We start from the raw sequence: 17,102 nt of genomic DNA on the forward strand, positions 1-17,102 counted from the left end.
AGCATCTGATACTTTCCTCACCTGATTAATATTAAATAAGTGGTGAGTTATCTTCAATGTTAGAGACAACTAGAAGGGTTCTAAGTGTGATGATTAATTCATCTGCTTTTTTTTTCTTTAAATGTTTTGGAGAATGTGCGCTAACTGTGTGTGTTAACTTAGATTACAAGATCCATTAGTGATGATGGTTGAAAGTGTGTAACGTGTGCAAAGCAGCGCGACAATGCACATGTGACTGTCATAAGAATATTTCGAAATGGCAGTGCCACTTTTATGTTCCGTTGTTACTGACAGTTGACAAGGGTGAGTGATTGAGTCGTGCCGTACATTTCAGCAGTGGATTTGATGTCAGTTCTCACTGTTGCCATTTCGTATGTTTTATCAAGTCTTCCATGTGCATGCATAATATATTGTATTAACCTTTTGCACATTTCAAATGTAATAAGCAGGTCGCTTAGTTTCAGTTATGCTGTGTTGAGTCAGTGAACGGGACTGATATTGGTGGCGACAAGACTTGATAATCTCTTTTTAAAATGATTGTGGTTTTTCAGCAGTACTCAGTATACAGGTAGTCAGGTTAGGATGCGCTTTCTGTTTAACTGATACCATTTTGCCGCCTGAAGGAAAAGGCGAGGAAAGATTCTTTTCCACTCCAGCTTTTCTATGCCTATAGAAAAGTTTAATGTGTGCCAGTTTGTCTCCTTATAAATGTATATACTTATGTCTATAAATGTATAATTTAGAAGGGAAGAGTCAGGTCTCATATGATCATTTTATCATATTTATCATTCTTTAAGTATCAGAAAAAATCAATTATTAAGATACTCAGCGCTGGATTGAAGAAGAGTCTTGTTGCAGTAATGTTGTAGTTTTATTTCCATGATAAACACTTTCTACCTTGATTTGTATTGGGTAACGCCTTTGTAGCAGCTGGTCCAATTAATTTAGTGATTGATTTGGCTCTGTAAAAAAGAACATAACTTTCTGAATCTAAATACGGGTGGTGCATTCCATTTTGGTGACACTCGTTGTATGCTTGACATGTAAGTATTTTCTGTTGAATATAGGAATGTGTTCAATGGCATATCGATCCTTTGTTTTTTTTTCTCTGTAATATTCGGTTATCTTACTTGTTGCAATATTATCCTTATTGTGAGAATGAAGTTTGACAAATAGCAGTCTCGCGAAATGCCTTATATTAAATCAAATAACTTTGCATATTCATCCACACTTCAGCCATAACAATAAAAGAAATCATGCATCCAGTGCCATCCGGAATCATGCATCCAATGTCATCAGGAATCATGCATCCAATGTCATCAGGAGTTATGCATCCGGTGTCGTCGGGAATTATGCATCCAGTGTTGTCGGGAATCATGCATCCAATGTCATCTGGAATTATGCATCCAATGTTATCGGGAGTAATACGCCCATTGTCATCGGGAATCATTCATCCAGTGTCATCGAGAATTATGCATGCAGTGCCATCGGTTCCACTTGCTTTGTTTTTCCCAAATGGTTCTGTAAGTGCGCCAACAACACCAGTTGCTACTAAAGCCATGCGTAATATCAGTCATCAGGTTTATTTTTTAGGTTATATTCTTTTTTCAAATCGTTCATTTAAAAAGAGAGTTCCAGGTTATAGGTCTTTTATCATTGCAGTATAAATATTATTCGAATAACTAAGGATGTTATACACATATTAGTGGTTTACTGAGTGCCAATATAAATTTCAATTAGCAGAGACTTTTTTCGTGATTTGATTTGCGCACTGTTAATTACAGACGTCCAAACACTCCCATCATCAATCCGACAGACATGATGGTCTATTATGTGTACAAAGTGGTAACTTAGAAAAAAAGAATCGTAATTCAAAACAGTGGTCGAAATCTGAACCATGCGCTTCTTTTCCTGCCGTAGATACGTCAATAGCAAAAAATTCTAAGCTCGTAACATCCTCTTTATCAAAGCGTGTCGATGTACCCGCTTCCATGGCAGCAACTCCATGTTTCTCTTCAAGTGCACCAGCATCCAGTAATATGTTTCAGTCGCAATTACCATCAGAAGATACGTCATCTATTAAAAGCATCTCCCAGAAGCAACCATTTTCTCTTGATGTGACGCCGAAGAGAAAAACAGAGAGAAGTGATTTTTCCACGATTAGATATATACGCGGTTTTCGAAATCAGTATTGAATCCTTTCCTCCAGAAGATTTTTCACTATGAAGAGTCGTTTGGAAAATTTTTAGAAAAAATAACATGGAGGTGACAGCGAGGAATTTCAACGAGTTCTTCCAAATACCTCTATTTACATCTCTGCGTGCGAAACTGAGGAAAGAAAGTTGTAAAATACATAAAATAAATTGCTGTATGCTATCATTACTACTTTTTTATCATAAATTTATTAGCTTCATAGCAGTAAAAGGTATCTCAATTTTCGAGAAATAAAATGTTTTATCGGGTAGTTTTTAACACGGAAAAAATTTGAAGGGTTAGCACGACATTTTCGGCGACAGCAGCAATCAGATAATGTTAACTTTGCGGGTGCAAAGTTCAGTGAGTCACCTCAGGCAAAAGTTGTACCTTTGCCACCGTTTATATGGTGTGAAGAAGCATCGTCGTCTTCATCGTGTTCTGGTTAGAATTTTAGGATTTTAGTGAGAGCTGGTACTGTGTGAGATGTAGCCCTTCTATGCCCTCATATAGCTAGCATGCGAATCTGTTAGCGAAAACTAATTCCTCACAAGAATCTTTTTTTCTTTTTTTTGTTCCTAAAATAGATTTTAATTGACTGAGAATGATTCATTTCCGGTTTGCAAAACATTCAAGAGAAAAATCATAAGATTCGTTTCTAAGTAGAATGTGTGTAACCACTTGAAGAATTCTAAATGTTTCAAACAGTCAAACTTCCAGGTGATGAACAATCTGTACCACCGATTACAGAAGTCATAGAAGTAGAGATGGCACGACATGAAAACTTTCATGGGACACCAAAATGGAATAAATGCAGTCCCAACTTGCAAATAAAACCGCTGCACTGTGTTGCTGTATCACCGAGTTCATAATTCGCTGAATAAGAATGAACGCAAGTTCTCTTTGCGTATTTATTTCCGTATTTCAGACATGTAAATGGGAATAAGTCTTGCACGCAGCGTTTTTTTACAGAATTTCTATGAAATTCTTCATTTTTTCAAAATTTTATTTTGGCTTTTCATACGTCCTTTTTTTTTTCTATATTTATTAAAGCTAATATTGCTGCTTATATGAAAATAAGCGTAAGGCAATACAAGAATCTTGTATTGCCCTAAGATTGGTAATTTAGCGTAAGTTCAAAGCATGAATCTCCTATTTCATATTTCTAACATTTTTATTTGAAACCTTTATAAGTTGAATTTTTCATAGTATCTTGCCATTATAGTCTAATCTAAGGTGTGTCGGCAGTTTCTCGCATTATTTTAATAATTCACCATCTGCATCATCTGCACTTATTACTTTTTTGTTTGTTCTACTCCTTATTTTTATTTCATTTCTTATTTTCTTAATAATGTAACTTTTGAAACTTAACAAATCTTTAGTGATTTTTTTTACTGCCTTTTTTCTTCACTTTATTTGTATATAGTATCAGTATGTATCAAATAATATGTATCAAATAGGATACGTGCTGTATGCTACAAACGCATTTGCACGAAAAGCCTAATTTTAAAAGAAGTTTGTCATCTATTTTTGTCTTCTTAATTTTGGATTTCTTGACATTTTAAAATCTTCAATAGTTTCAGACAAAATAATAATAATTATACTGCTCCTGATTTCTACATTCTTAAAAATAGGCAGTGTTACATTATACATCTTTTCATGCACATTGAGTTTATTTTATGCATATACTGTTGTTCATTTTAAAATTTGCTTTATATTGTTTTTGTAAATTTAGAAGTCATAACGTTCGGCATGATTTACATATGGACCACGAATTTCTGCGGTTTGTGATGGAATGTAGATGTAATTTTCTCTATTTTTTAATTTTAAAGTCAGGATAATTCCTTTAATATAATTTTGAGAGTTATACTACTTAATTATGGAAGTAACTCTTATGTTAATTGCAGTAGTGTACTTTTTTCATTTAAAATATTCGTGTTTGTGAAGATGAAAACCTGATAGCAAGAAGTCAGATAGAGCAGCAAAAATATTCTCATGAAGAGTCTTGGTAAAGCCGTGCTCTGTTGTCTTTGCTTTTTTGCTGCATTTTATACGACTGTCTTCTTCGGGTATCGCTTTCTATTATATTTACATTTATATCTCTGCGTATTACAACGGCGTGATTTCTGTAGCTTACTGTCAGAAACAACGTTTAATCATCATATGTTTCCTTTCAATCAATTCAAATTGTGTTTTTTAATTGGGTTGTACTCGGTCTATTAGAATGTTACATTTGAATTGGGCAACTGGAGTTGGCGCTTCTCGTTTTCGTTTGGTATTTAAGCATTTTCCATCTAAAAAGAATTATTTCTCGTTCTTCGTTTTTCTTTTTTTTTTTTTTTTTTCATTTTGCTGCTAACTATGATATTTCTGCACTGTGGTACCTTTGCTGTTTTATTCTATGATTTTTAATAATCCATCACATTCGAGACGCTCATTTAAGTGCAGTGCAAAATTTTTTGACAATATATAATCCATTACAATTATGTCTTATTGCGTCTACAGAATATTATATATAACTTTCCAGTTGATCTCGCCGAACTTCTATCGAAATTATGTATCCGTTCTTTTGTTTTTAAATCTTCTGTAAATGCTGTTATATATAAGGATACTTGACTGAGGACATGTCTCTTCGGCTAAATTTCTTACTGCTAGAAAAATGTTCAAAAAATTAATTTCATTGGTATAGTTAATCTGAAGTAAATCATTAATATATACGAATTAAGTATATATATATTTCACGTAGTTCTTTATTAACTATAAAGCTCATGGGAAAATATTTCGGTAGAATACAATAATTTGGATGGAGGCTCATTTTTTGGAGATCGTCTTACCTTTTTTCAAATTTTTGAATTATTCTTGTTGGATTTGTTTATTGGATTTATGTCTCATGTTGAGTGTGAAAAGGACAGCTGTTATTAATTGATTGAAGTGTAAGTGTGCGCATGGATTGTACTGAGACTGGTGATGTCCTTTGCGCGAGTGGATAAGGTAAAATGTCAGTATGTGATGATTATGGCGGGAAGGATTATAGCTAAACCGATTGCTGACATCTTTCCCTTTCATTTAAATATTTGCTGTAGTTAATCTCGTTGCAAAATTTAGAATATGAAATATTTTAAATTATAATTTTATTCTTGATTTATGGGAGAACGGCAGCTCATTTTTTCTTCTACTCCTTTCTATCCTAATCAAGAGTTGTACGTATTGAAGATTAACCAGAAATACCAAAAGTTCTTGTTCATCTGTAATTGAAGTTCGTCATTCTTATTTTTATAAGGAAAACATTAATAGTTGTTTGCTAAATGAAGCAGCTAATGAATTGTTGGTTTCTTTTCATATAGTTTCTCTTATATCTTTCGCATTTATGATTTTCAAAGTATTTTTTGTCGGAATTATTCCTATGAAATATTTTGTTCACCATGTAACAGCATCAGAAATTTGCATGTCACAGTGTACTGCTTACAATTTCTTTAAAAACACAAGCATGTAGGGAAGGGTCTTGTTCACGTTCTTAGAATGGGTGTGAAAGTGGTGTGTAGTATTAACTCCCATTACTGTTAAAATGCGAATTTCCCATGCTGAACATGCGTGGAATTTCCGACTTAAAAGCAGGAAACAGTAGCATTTACGTCGGATGTTTAGCTTTGTTTCTTCCAAGTAACGATGCAATTTAGAGATGATAAATGTCGTTGTGAGCGGATTATAAATAAGCGGTAACACCTGAATGACATTGTTTCTGTAGTGATTTTGGCTATTTGGGAAGGGAAAATCAGCTGATTATATTTATCTTAATGTATCATTTTTATCGCTGAATATTATTTTTATCGAAATATCGAGTATGATAGAGAAGCATTCAATTGCTAGTTTGTCTGCTTTCGATGGAAGGGCATTGTTGGATGTTTGTTAATTCATACTTCCATCGTTTGTGTTTTTTCCTTCTATTTGTGAAATGTAACATATTGAGACATTATTATTCGCTTTTGTAGAGGTTTTGTAATCCAGTCTTTTGCTTTACAAACTAGCAGTTGCAGCCACTAACCGCACAATCTCAACAATTTATTGGCATCTTGAATTAGTGATGTGCTGCAGCAGTTGGTTGGCCCGTCCTTACAACATCGCAACTCGGATTATCTTGTATCCCTTCCCCTTCGCTTTCATGTTTTTTTTTTTTTCCTTTTTTTTTCGCCCCGCTACTTTCTTTCGTGTATTATTTTGAAATTAGAAACTTTTCATCTTCCATATATTTTTTACACCCTTGTTTTCACAAGTTTACTGACATTGTTTCTCCACTAGTAGTAAGTTTTATATTTGTATGTTTGGTCGAAATAATTTGTAAGCTCTTCCGTGGTTTTTATTCTCAGTAAATATTGTATTCCTTAATAACTTTCTTCAATGTTAATAAATTTGTGTTTGTATGTTTAAAGTTTGGAGGCTAAATTGAAATTCATAAGCCTTTTTCTAACTTAACAAATTATTTTTGTAAGCTACCTTTACTAATTTGGCAAGTTATGAGTTATGAAGTTTATAAATTATAAACTTTAACTTACAATTTATGAATTATTCTGCATAGTTTTTAACAAACATCACACTCTTTAAGAAATTTCCGGCACTTTTCCGTTTTTTTTTTTTTTTTTTTTTGGAAATTTAACTCAAATAATTCATAAGTTGTTCTGTAATTCTTATCAACAGTAAATATGGCACTTTCTGCAAGGTTTCCTTCAGTACTGAACTAAAGTTCCTGCTTGTTATATTTGAAGTTCAGAAGATTAACTTGAAGTAATTAGAAGCTTTTCCATCGTTTTTACCGATAATATCTCATTTGTTTGATATATTTAAAGTTTGGGAGTTTAACTGGAGTAATTAGCTTTCCATCATTTTTATCGATAAAGTTATTTTTTGTATTCCGTTTGGAACACTAACCTATTAGCAGCAACAAAAACAATAGGTTCTGATGCCATCATGAGCCATTGAAGTTACGATCTTTTTTACATTTTGCTACTTGGGATTTTAGAGTGAATTCATTGCTTTACAATCGCATCCAGCACCTCGACAACGACAGTTTTTCGTTCCTGAATACCGCTTATGAAATGCGCTTTGGGGCACGTTTTAAAGTGAGGAAGTCACATGCACGGTCCTTGCAGAAGCTGTAGTTTTGCATCCCTATCGCGCCACTCTTACACGTGTCTTCAACATGCACTACATTTCGTCTGTTTGACGTACCATTGCAACGATCTGCAAAACAAATATCATTTGAAGCAACGTTTTTCAGTCAGCTAAGCTTAAATTATCTAATTTGGATAGAGATAAAGTACTACAATAAACTGCTTTTGAAGCATTTAAACTGTGCAGCTGTATAGACATAGTTTAACATCACCGAATTACTATATTTTGAACATCCTAATATTTTAATTAACACTCAGAAGATGCAAAACCTCAATCAATTTGCTGTCAATTCGTCTGCCGCAAGGATGTAGATTTTGAGGGACATGATGGTCACATTTTTCCCACTTAAACTCCTGAAATTAAAGTTGGAGAAGAATGCGAACTCTTGTCAGAGGTTTCACTTCCAATAAAGAAAAAGAAAACTTACTCCAACTCGTCTTTGCAGTTTCTTTTCGCAGTTACCTCTAAGTTTTGTATGTAATTCGAAGCGTACTTCTGAAATAAATATGTATAAGCCATAAGTACCAGAAAAAGTATTTATTCTCCAGTGTCTGTATTCACATAATCATTATCACCTTCGCATCGGAAAGCGTTCTTCATATTCTCGATATATGATCCACGTTGTAATGTAAAAATTGTTTGTTGGAATTGTCGTTTCATATCAGCTGCTTCATTTGTCAGTACGTCTCTGAAATAGATTATATTCGTTGATCAGAGCTAAACGTAGCCAAGCAGTGATTATTTCTTTCCAGCAGTAAATTTGAATCTGAAGAAATGGACCATATTTTTATTAATTATTATTATTATTATTATTATTATATGATTATATGGACCTAAGGTGAGAGTACTGCGTATCCATAATGATTATTACGACTTCCATTACCACTCTGTTGTCTTTATCAAGGACACACGCTGCAAAATGGGATAGCATATCGAACTTTATCCATCGATGAACTGTTTGCAGCGCATTACTTATATAATCCAATACTTCTTTCACTTGGCATTTCTAAGTTTCAAAAATACTTTAAAGAGGAAGAACTCAATTAATGATTATTCTGAAAGAGAAAATTGAAAGAGTCTAAGGAAGTGGTCAATCGCAGAGCCAACTGCGAGAGGAAATTTTCAAGTCCTGAATACTGACACAAACAAACTAGTGGATGGGTAGAAAATAGGTCATTTTAAAATTGCACTTACATGGATAAGGATATCTCCATAGCTGGCTGTACCAAACGTCTCAGCTGCATAACTACCAAAATTGAAAAGCACAGTATGGCAAATAATTTCCAGAAATTCGGTAACCATATCAGCCAGTGCTGTAAATGTCTCTATTCTCTCCCTCTAACTTTATGCAATTCCATACAATGCATCAACAATTTATTTTGCTCTCCTCCCTCCAACTATAAATTAAATGTGCTATTGCTAATAAAATAGCTCCTTGCTTTTAAAATGTTTGTACAGACAATAAACAATTATCCCAGTAAAAATGCTTTATATTAAGACACCATACCTTTGCGAATGTTGAACCCTTTCCGACCAATTTTAGCAATTTGAATTTTAGAAATCTTCCCCATTGTGTTAGCGATGACTAAATGAATTCAAACTATTCCTTATTTTACTTAAACACAACAGAGCACCATGAAACTTTCCACTCCTACCCAAATCACTTCCCCTAACGATTGGTCCTCACTATTCACTAGTCGTACTCAGTGTAGCGACCTGCCCTTACCCGCCACCAACACCACCACTATACCTTACATAAACCATGACAATAAGTACCAACAGACCTTCCTGCCTATGCGACTTCCCTCGTATTGCGACACTATTCCGACCAGATCGTAATGAAATCCATACTGTCTCTGCCATTAAACAACAACCACTCCTCGAGCAAATCCCTGGCACAGTGAAGCAGCGGCATATCCATCCATCACTCAACATATTCTACAGGAATGCTTCGATATCATTAAAATCCGTTGTCTACACTGTCCTCGTTTTTCCTTCCCTTTGGTATTAAATTTGCCACAACATCCAAGCATGCCATAAACTTCCGTTCAAATGAAAGGAGTCCGATAGTCTCCCTTTGTCCCATTACAAAACACGTCTTGCCCACTTCTAACCCAGCCATTTGGTAACTTTTGCTATCGACAACAATGCAAATAGTTAGTTCATCTACCCGATGCACCTCGAATTGTCGGCTTAACCACGTGAACAACACAGCACCACATTACATCAACAATGCGAATTTCAATACGATTGACATTACTTCTCCATTCTCCATGTGGCTGAAATCACGAGGGGAAACAAAAGGATGGCAATCCCTTTGTTCTCTTTCTTTATGTGTTTTATCGTTTCACATCCCAACCTACCGGTGTGCATACCCTAAATACGTCCTTGTGGTCTTATAACACAAATATGCCTTTCCGCCTGATAGAGTGTACGATTCCACCCACTAATTCAACCTTCAAAATTTGGACTAGCTGAGTTGCTTACGATATTGCTCATAGTCTACCTTCTCCCTCCCTTGTTACTGATATCTTCGTTAAGGTTGTCTTACTGGGATTCCGATTGCTGTGTCCCTTGTCACTATCAGAATTGTCTCCATCCTATCAGAATTAAAGTTTAATTATTTAAGTTTGAGATATGGAAAGGGAACAACCAAAGAGTAGGATTAATCCTTTGTCTTTGTCACAATCAAAAAGAAATGGCCGATATGAAAGAAATAACAGCATCGACTACACAATACGATGAACAATACCGTACAACACATGCTGCTGTTAATCCGTAAAGTTCACTCAGAATATGATGGACAATTTATCCGGAAACTGAATAATTTAAGAGGAAACAAAAGAGAAATGATGACTTCGCATCAATTATACCCAGTAATATATGACTAATTCAACTTGAACATGGACTCAGGGATGGAAAGATGTGCGGTCTTTGACTGGTATTACGACAACAGAACCAGCGAAATGAAGAACTCTCGCATAAAGCAAATGCATGCTACTCAACTATGCATGACGAACAGAAGCTTAGTGTAATGTGTTCTGATCCTATGTAGGGAATCTTTAGAAAGGTAACATAGAACCCATTGATCAAATTAATCATTTAATCACAAGTGATACCTGCACAGTACATCATCATTTACCGATAACATAAATATCATTTCCTCACAAAAGCTTTCTCATTATTCCGTTAGAACTTAGGACTTCAGATTATGTGAAGGGAATAAGCAAATCTAATCTTAAGTATTTATACGGCAATCCACTTTTTTGAATTTATAGCAATTAAAAATAAATAGTAGGATGAAGTACTATTCGGCTATAACTGATCGAACGATGACAAAGTTGACGTCTTTCCATCACTGTGCATTACGTCCTTCCAATTAAAAATTAGACGCAAGAAACTCAAGCTCTAAGTTAAAGCAGCTGTAACAAAAAAATCACTTCATAACAAAATGTATTAGAAGAGAATTGAAAGAGAAAAAAAGCATAATAAAAGATGGAACAATGCCGGTTATCAAATTAAATCCTGACTGTTATTTCCAGAACTGATCATAGGTATAAGGAAATGATTCCGAACTGACAGTTGTTAAAAACAATAACTTTAACCATCGTATATGAAGTGTATGTAGCAACGCGAATCGAGATGTGAAAAAATTTAAATTTATATGAACAAAGAAATCAGCTGCATACTCAGATTTTTATTTGTCGATAAGGAATATCGATTCTTCTCCATATTCCTATTTCCTAGCAACACACACACATATACATCAAGGAAAAGCGTTGAATTACTATGCTGATTAGTTCAGTTCAGATAATATAATGATAAAGCCAATTTGTATTATAAAGACAAGCATAAGAATTAATAACCACAGATCACGTCAGATTTTAAGCATTGTTTATTTCAGTAACGAGAATTCGAAGCTCAGAAGCAATGAAAAGCTTGGCAGTTAGCTTTTTTAATAAGCCTCAAGGAATGTAGATTCAAAACTAACTTTCTCCATTTACTATTCTTCCTTATTTTTATAGTATTCGGAATCCGCCACCATTTTGTAGTAATGAATGGTATGCACAAATATTTCATTTGATTACTACAGTACTACTTAAACGAGATAAACAAATCACTGAATTCGAAATATATTCATACTCTGCAAGTAATACTGTGATGAATTATAAGTATAGGCAGTAATATCAAATGATTGAACAAATGTGGAAATTAACTGATACGATGAAATCTCAACGGTGAAGCATCAACGACTATATTTAAACCTAGAAAATAAAATGTCACCAAAGAATTCCAGCTTACTCACTTATTAGATAAATAAAATCGTGCAATAGTTATGTAAGCAATGTATAATCAATCTTTTTGTTCTTACGCTCAAGAAAAAGAGCAATGTTTCATTTTGATCGCAAACTTACAATAAAACTAAAACAAAACCATGTTGGCAGAAAACTGAAATATTTTCGAGATAGAAGATTTTTTTCTTCTTACAACAAACTGAAATTAGAAATCAGTGAACAGCAACAGCCGGTGTATCAACGCCCGCTTGAACATCAACTTTTTTGCACACTTCATCTTCTGTCTGTTTTTCTTCAGCAACCTATAAGTGACTTTTAAAATGCTGATTAATGACTCATGACATCATTTTGATTACCACCATTACCGACGGAGTGTACAGTACTAATTCCGTATGTTCATATTCTTTTTTTGGATAGTAGAGTTTCGAAAACCTAGGAACAGTAGCATTCTTACCATACCACATCCCTGGAAGTATAAATAATAACATCCAACAAGTTCTCATTAGAACTCTGTGAAGTGAATAATTTATTCCTACCCGTAATTACATTGCAACTTTTCATGATATTCCTCACTACCTTGACAGATTGGATAATTATGCAATCTTACCTTAATAAAGATTTTTTTAACTGTAAAAAACAGAGGAACCTTTTCAATAGTAGCCGCCTTATCCTTTTCTTCTGCTTCTTTTGCAAGTTTTTTTGGTGTCTGCAAGAGCAAATATTTTCCTTCATTTTCAAAAAGAAAAAAAGAAAAAATCTCCGCAGACTGTCTTTCAGCCTCCTTTCAGTAGTAGCAGTGTTTTCCACATATTTACCTCTCATTATATATTTATGAAGTGAAAAGAGACTCACACATTAAGTAACATGTAACAATTTTTGCTTCAGTACTGGCTAATAACGAACCTGAGTTGGTTGTGCTCGTCTAAAAAAATTTAAAATTGTCTGCACAAGATTCGTTGGAACCACTTGTGAAGCTGTTTGTATGAGTTGCTCGACATCAATTCCCTAAAATTAATTAAATCCAAAAAAAGAAAAACCTCCGTTAACCGACGGCTACCTCATTAAAAAATAAAATCACTGAGAACATACCTTTTGTTCAAATATGCCCTGCGCTTTGAGAGCAAGCTGCATAAGTGTGTTGAACACTGCTTGATATCCCGCTTTTCCTTTTTCCTGCAGATCCGCAGCAGTGAATACCTATAAAGAATTTCTCGGGCAAATTAAATAAGCAAAAACTGTGAATTCCAGGTTTGAAAACACCGCACTATATGGGCTAGGTTATGTTACCTTACTTTAAAGTTATTCTGGAAGTTATTTGAAAGAAATAAACATATTTTCGTGCTTTAATTACGTTTTTAATTTAATTATGTTAATTAAAATCCACCCTGGAAGGTCTTCGTTGCCAATGAGTGCATTGCAAAATTAAAGTCTTAACATTTATGCAATTCTCGATTCTTTTTTGACCACTGAAGCTAAGCAAGCAGAAAAAATTTAATCTATTTTAGCCTTCCAGTGTCCTAATGGCTATTTATGTTTAGGGCGGCGAGCCAGTCATAGCAATTCGGTAGTAGCTTCTTAGCCAAAAAAAATTGTCTAGAATAAGATCGATGTCTACAGCCTATTAACATACTGAAGCCTAATAGACATTCAGACCAGTCTGGTCATAGTAGCCACAAATCAATCTCCTCTATTCTGCACATGAATACATTCTACTGAGGAGGAAATAGTTACCAAAAAACAAAACAAAGACATGACAGGATGCAGTTGACTGGCTAATAAGAATTATTTTTTAATCAAATGAACATGAGTGGAAAGAACTATTACTAATATATAAAACAGGCCACTAATACCAAACGAAGGGAATGGCTGACTTAAGTCATCGAATCATGTTCATCCTCTCACTGAGGAAAACATTTCACTTCACCAATGCTTGGTGATTTATTGCAGTTTGGAAACTGAGAGGCTAAGACTCTATAGCAAGGAGCAAAGGACAGTGAGCAAGCGACTAATTCCATGTCACAAACCAAATTTACTTCTGTCGGGTATCTCATTAAGCCAAACCAACAAAGGAAAAGCTATTTAATTTATCAAATTTTTTCTTAAGACTAATTATTCCCATTCATTCGAATTACAGTCCCTAATTACTTAAACACTACTTTCGTTTAATTTTACTACTACTAAGACATCAATTGCCAGCATCATTCTTCACTGCTCAATTAACGCACAACTATTAAAATTACAACTACAAATATTAAAATTTCGTAGATATTAAAGAAGATTTAATGTTAAATACTATTAATACAATTTAAGCCGAATAAATTCATCAGAAAACATTCGAAATATCCCTTCCAAACTGCCCCTCAGATTCTTAGTTAATATGTTCAGGACCTTTTAAACCAAAAATGGACTATTATTAAACTAATTCCCTTGAAACTTCCAAACATGTTCTAAAATTTTAACATCGTAACGCTTCCATTTTGCTGCAGAAAGCATTGAATTGCAATAACAATATAAACTAATGTCTCATTTCTGCCTTTTTTCTTTTTTTTTAAATTATCATCACTCCAGTAGGGTATTTGATGACATAACTGGAAGATCTATGAATTGTACTCTTACAATCAGTTACCTTATCTATCCCCTTTTTCATCAGTTGCTGCTTCTTTCCTCATAGAACAGACAAAAGAATCTTTGATTGCGCGAAGCGCTCGTAAGCAATTCACAATTTCCACAGTTGTTTCGAAACAATGAGACTATTTTACAGCAGAATGATGCCATTAGCTTTTATCTGTTAGCGAAAGAAAGACGAATTCCAGAGCCTTTGATGGATTGATCCTATTCTAACTCACTTAGATCACAGTATCAAAAGTACATCAATCTGATCCTTTTGGTTAGTCAGCGAACCAAACTGGCAACTATCAGCCACCGGTCAAACCCTCCGAAATCAAAAAATTGAGGAAAAGCGACTGGGTTGATACCAGCCAAAAACAATAAACACGTTGATGCACTCAAATTACTTATACGTAATCATATTTTCTTCTTTCGTCAGCAAGAAAAATACACGGGGTCTTGCAAAGGAAACAAAAGGCTATTATTGTTTTACGATCAATATATATATTAAGTACTCAACAAAGGAAAATTCAATGTAAGCTATTAATACTACGAAACAAAAAATGAAAAATCTACCAATCTTCATTGCAAACTGCTCATAATGATTTCTTTGAAACAAGAATGTGACCTAGTAACTTATAACAAGAAAAAAAAATAATAATCGGACACGAAAACAGTGACCTGCTCCTCAGATAAACCAGCTTTTTCTTTGACAAAATTGATAAAAGCGTTGATGTTAGATGTTTGATTAGCCTTATCTTTCGCTGCATCTCCTTCATGAATCGTTTCGATGGTGCCTGGCTGAAGACGATTCGCTAATTTCGCCAGCAATGATCCATCTCGAAGAAACGACAAAAACTGATTCTTTGTGACAGCATCACTTTTGCCAGGCAATGTTTGCCGTTTGCCTTCTTCTTCAATGGCCAGCTGCTGAGCCCAATCTAACAATCGGTAATTAACCTACAAATTACAGTCTTTCTTTAATTATTAAACAATAGTTTAACTTTGCAATACTTTGTCCTTCATGACATTGCTAAATCATAGGTGAAACAACTGATATTACTAAATCATAAGTAATGTAAAACACACTAAAAGCTTATAAGACATGAATGGATGCCCCTCATCCAAGTATACTCATAATCTCGAAACCACTTATGCCTGGAGCTAACCGTAGTACATCTATTTAAAACTTTCTCTTGAATTCAAACTAAAGGCAAAACTAATAAAATTTGAATCTTAAAAATCCAAATAAATGAACGATAAACCTCGAAAGCGAGCGATAAACCTCAAGAGCGAGCTATATATAATGGTCAATACTCAAAGATAAGAGAGCATTAATTTCCTTGTTGTATACAAGACCGATACCTTGTGGACGGCACCGGGAATTAGTGAATTCACCCAACCAATCGGATCTTCTCTTGGATCCTTCCGTGATTCTGGCACTTTTTCCTTCGCTTCAAGTTCCTTTGGTTCAAGGGTACTCAAATCTTTCACATCAGCATCAACAGCAGGGATATCTTCATCAGAGTTGACTGATGTTGGCAATTTGCTTTCTGCTACTGGTGAGTTTGTATATGGAGCCTGAAGCGGAGCAATTTCGTAGAATAGTTAAGCTTCATAGACAAAACCAATAACATAAAACATAATGATGTGCAATATTTGACTCCATCTAAATTTATTCTTTGCGCCTTAAGCACAACTGAGTAAAATTTTAAGACATAACACAACTTCTTGTCACAGAAATGAATGTTGTCAACTTTTCTAACTCAAAAGCCAGCTTTTACTCAACTGTGTTTAAGGCGCAAAGAATAAATTTGAATGGAGCAAAGATATATAACCGCTAACATATATATATATATATATACAATAATAATAAAGTAACAAAGTCATTTTCCTAGACGTCGATAAAAACTCGACGGCAGAAAAATGGGTATTTTCTTTACTAAGACAAAACAACATAGATAATAAAGAGTGGTAGAAAGTGCTAGCGGAATGTGTCATGGATTACTTCATTACATGTAACCACAGAATCCTTGGTAGATTCATAAACTATATGTAAAGCAAAAAAGAAAACCTCATCAATAGCAGTAGTAACTTTCGTTTCAGTTTCAGTCATTGCAGATGATGGAATGTTATAATTAACACACAACACTCAATCAGTCCTTATAGCGCTGCAGTACAATATTTTGATGTTCGATATCAAATGAATGTATCCAGAAATGCAGAAGGCGACACGTTCGGTCTTTGTACTACGAGTTTGAAAGTTTTAAATGTAACTCTTCCTGCAAATTCATTCACAATTAATGAAGAAAAAATAAATATGTTTATATGAGATATCACGCACCACAGTATGCCAGGGCAGTTAGCCAAGAAACAGAAAGAAGACAAGCTGTTTGCATAAATCATGCAAAATACTATATATTGAAGGATGTGAAAATCCTACTTGTCTAACAGAAACCTTAAAAGATGACAGAATTTTAGTGGGAAATACGGAATTATTTACATCCATGTAATAATACTGTACGATTAAAAGAGTTAAAAGTGAAAGATTGATATGTATTATCGCAGAAAGAATACTGAAATGAATAAATATCCACTTTGGATAATGATAAGTTATACTAGCTTTTAGCACAAATAGCTTTCGTCAAATAAACACAGTAATTTCGGGTGCCACATCAAGCAAGTGATACAAGAAATGCTAAGAATCGAGTCCCAAAGTCCCAAGCCCGATCTGGATTATAACGTGTGAGAGTTCAAGGTAGCATGAAATAAGGAGAGAAAGTGAACAAGAGGATCTCTCTTACTCTACTTTAAAAGTGTGTAAAATGCCTATTTGAAAAA

General features: G+C 34.2%; 3 protein-coding genes across 7 annotated transcripts; 1 reads left to right on the top strand and 2 right to left on the bottom strand.

Annotated features, from left to right (window-relative positions):
- Nucleotides 1–1,256: 1,256 nt before the first annotated feature.
- On the top strand, nucleotides 1,257–3,065 carry Bm12816 (uncharacterized protein; the record flags this gene model as incomplete). Its single annotated transcript, XM_001895639.1, has 4 exons — nucleotides 1,257–1,580; nucleotides 1,785–2,145; nucleotides 2,491–2,637; nucleotides 2,914–3,065. The coding sequence occupies 4 exons, from the start codon at nucleotides 1,257–1,259 to the stop codon at nucleotides 3,063–3,065; spliced, it is 984 nt and encodes a 327-aa protein (XP_001895674.1).
- Nucleotides 3,066–7,392: 4,327 nt separating this feature from the next.
- On the bottom strand, nucleotides 7,393–9,294 carry Bm12817 (Uncharacterized protein; the record flags this gene model as incomplete). Of its 4 annotated transcripts, none has more annotated exons than XM_043080185.1 (7): nucleotides 7,393–7,428; nucleotides 7,629–7,712; nucleotides 7,787–7,854; nucleotides 7,935–8,047; nucleotides 8,193–8,365; nucleotides 8,554–8,672; nucleotides 9,144–9,294. In XM_043080185.1, 7 exons carry the CDS (start codon nucleotides 9,292–9,294, stop codon nucleotides 7,393–7,395), a joined length of 744 nt encoding a protein of 247 aa, XP_042936119.1. The 4 variants fall into 4 exon arrangements, with proteins under 4 accessions (XP_042936119.1, XP_042936120.1, XP_042936121.1 ...); XM_043080186.1 differs by having other exon boundaries at nucleotides 9,144–9,222; XM_043080187.1 differs by lacking the exon at nucleotides 9,144–9,294 and adding an exon at nucleotides 8,867–8,930.
- A 2,572-nt stretch (nucleotides 9,295–11,866) lies between these two features.
- Nucleotides 11,867–16,377, bottom strand: Bma-chdp-1 (Conserved hypothetical protein, putative; the record flags this gene model as incomplete). Of its 2 annotated transcripts, XM_043080189.1 has the most annotated exons (7): nucleotides 11,867–11,956; nucleotides 12,301–12,360; nucleotides 12,558–12,659; nucleotides 12,744–12,851; nucleotides 14,943–15,221; nucleotides 15,627–15,842; nucleotides 16,336–16,377. In XM_043080189.1, the coding sequence occupies 7 exons, from the start codon at nucleotides 16,375–16,377 to the stop codon at nucleotides 11,867–11,869; spliced, it is 897 nt and encodes a 298-aa protein (XP_042936123.1). The 2 variants fall into 2 exon arrangements, with proteins under 2 accessions (XP_042936123.1, XP_042936124.1); XM_043080190.1 differs by lacking the exons at nucleotides 11,867–11,956; nucleotides 12,301–12,360; nucleotides 12,558–12,659; nucleotides 12,744–12,851; nucleotides 14,943–15,221 and having other exon boundaries at nucleotides 15,579–15,842.
- Nucleotides 16,378–17,102: the final 725 nt, after the last annotated feature.

This window comes from Brugia malayi (genome assembly GCF_000002995.4).
Source record: "Brugia malayi strain FR3 genome assembly, contig: Bm_v4_Chr3_scaffold_001, whole genome shotgun sequence".
NCBI lineage: Eukaryota > Metazoa > Nematoda > Chromadorea > Rhabditida > Onchocercidae > Brugia > Brugia malayi.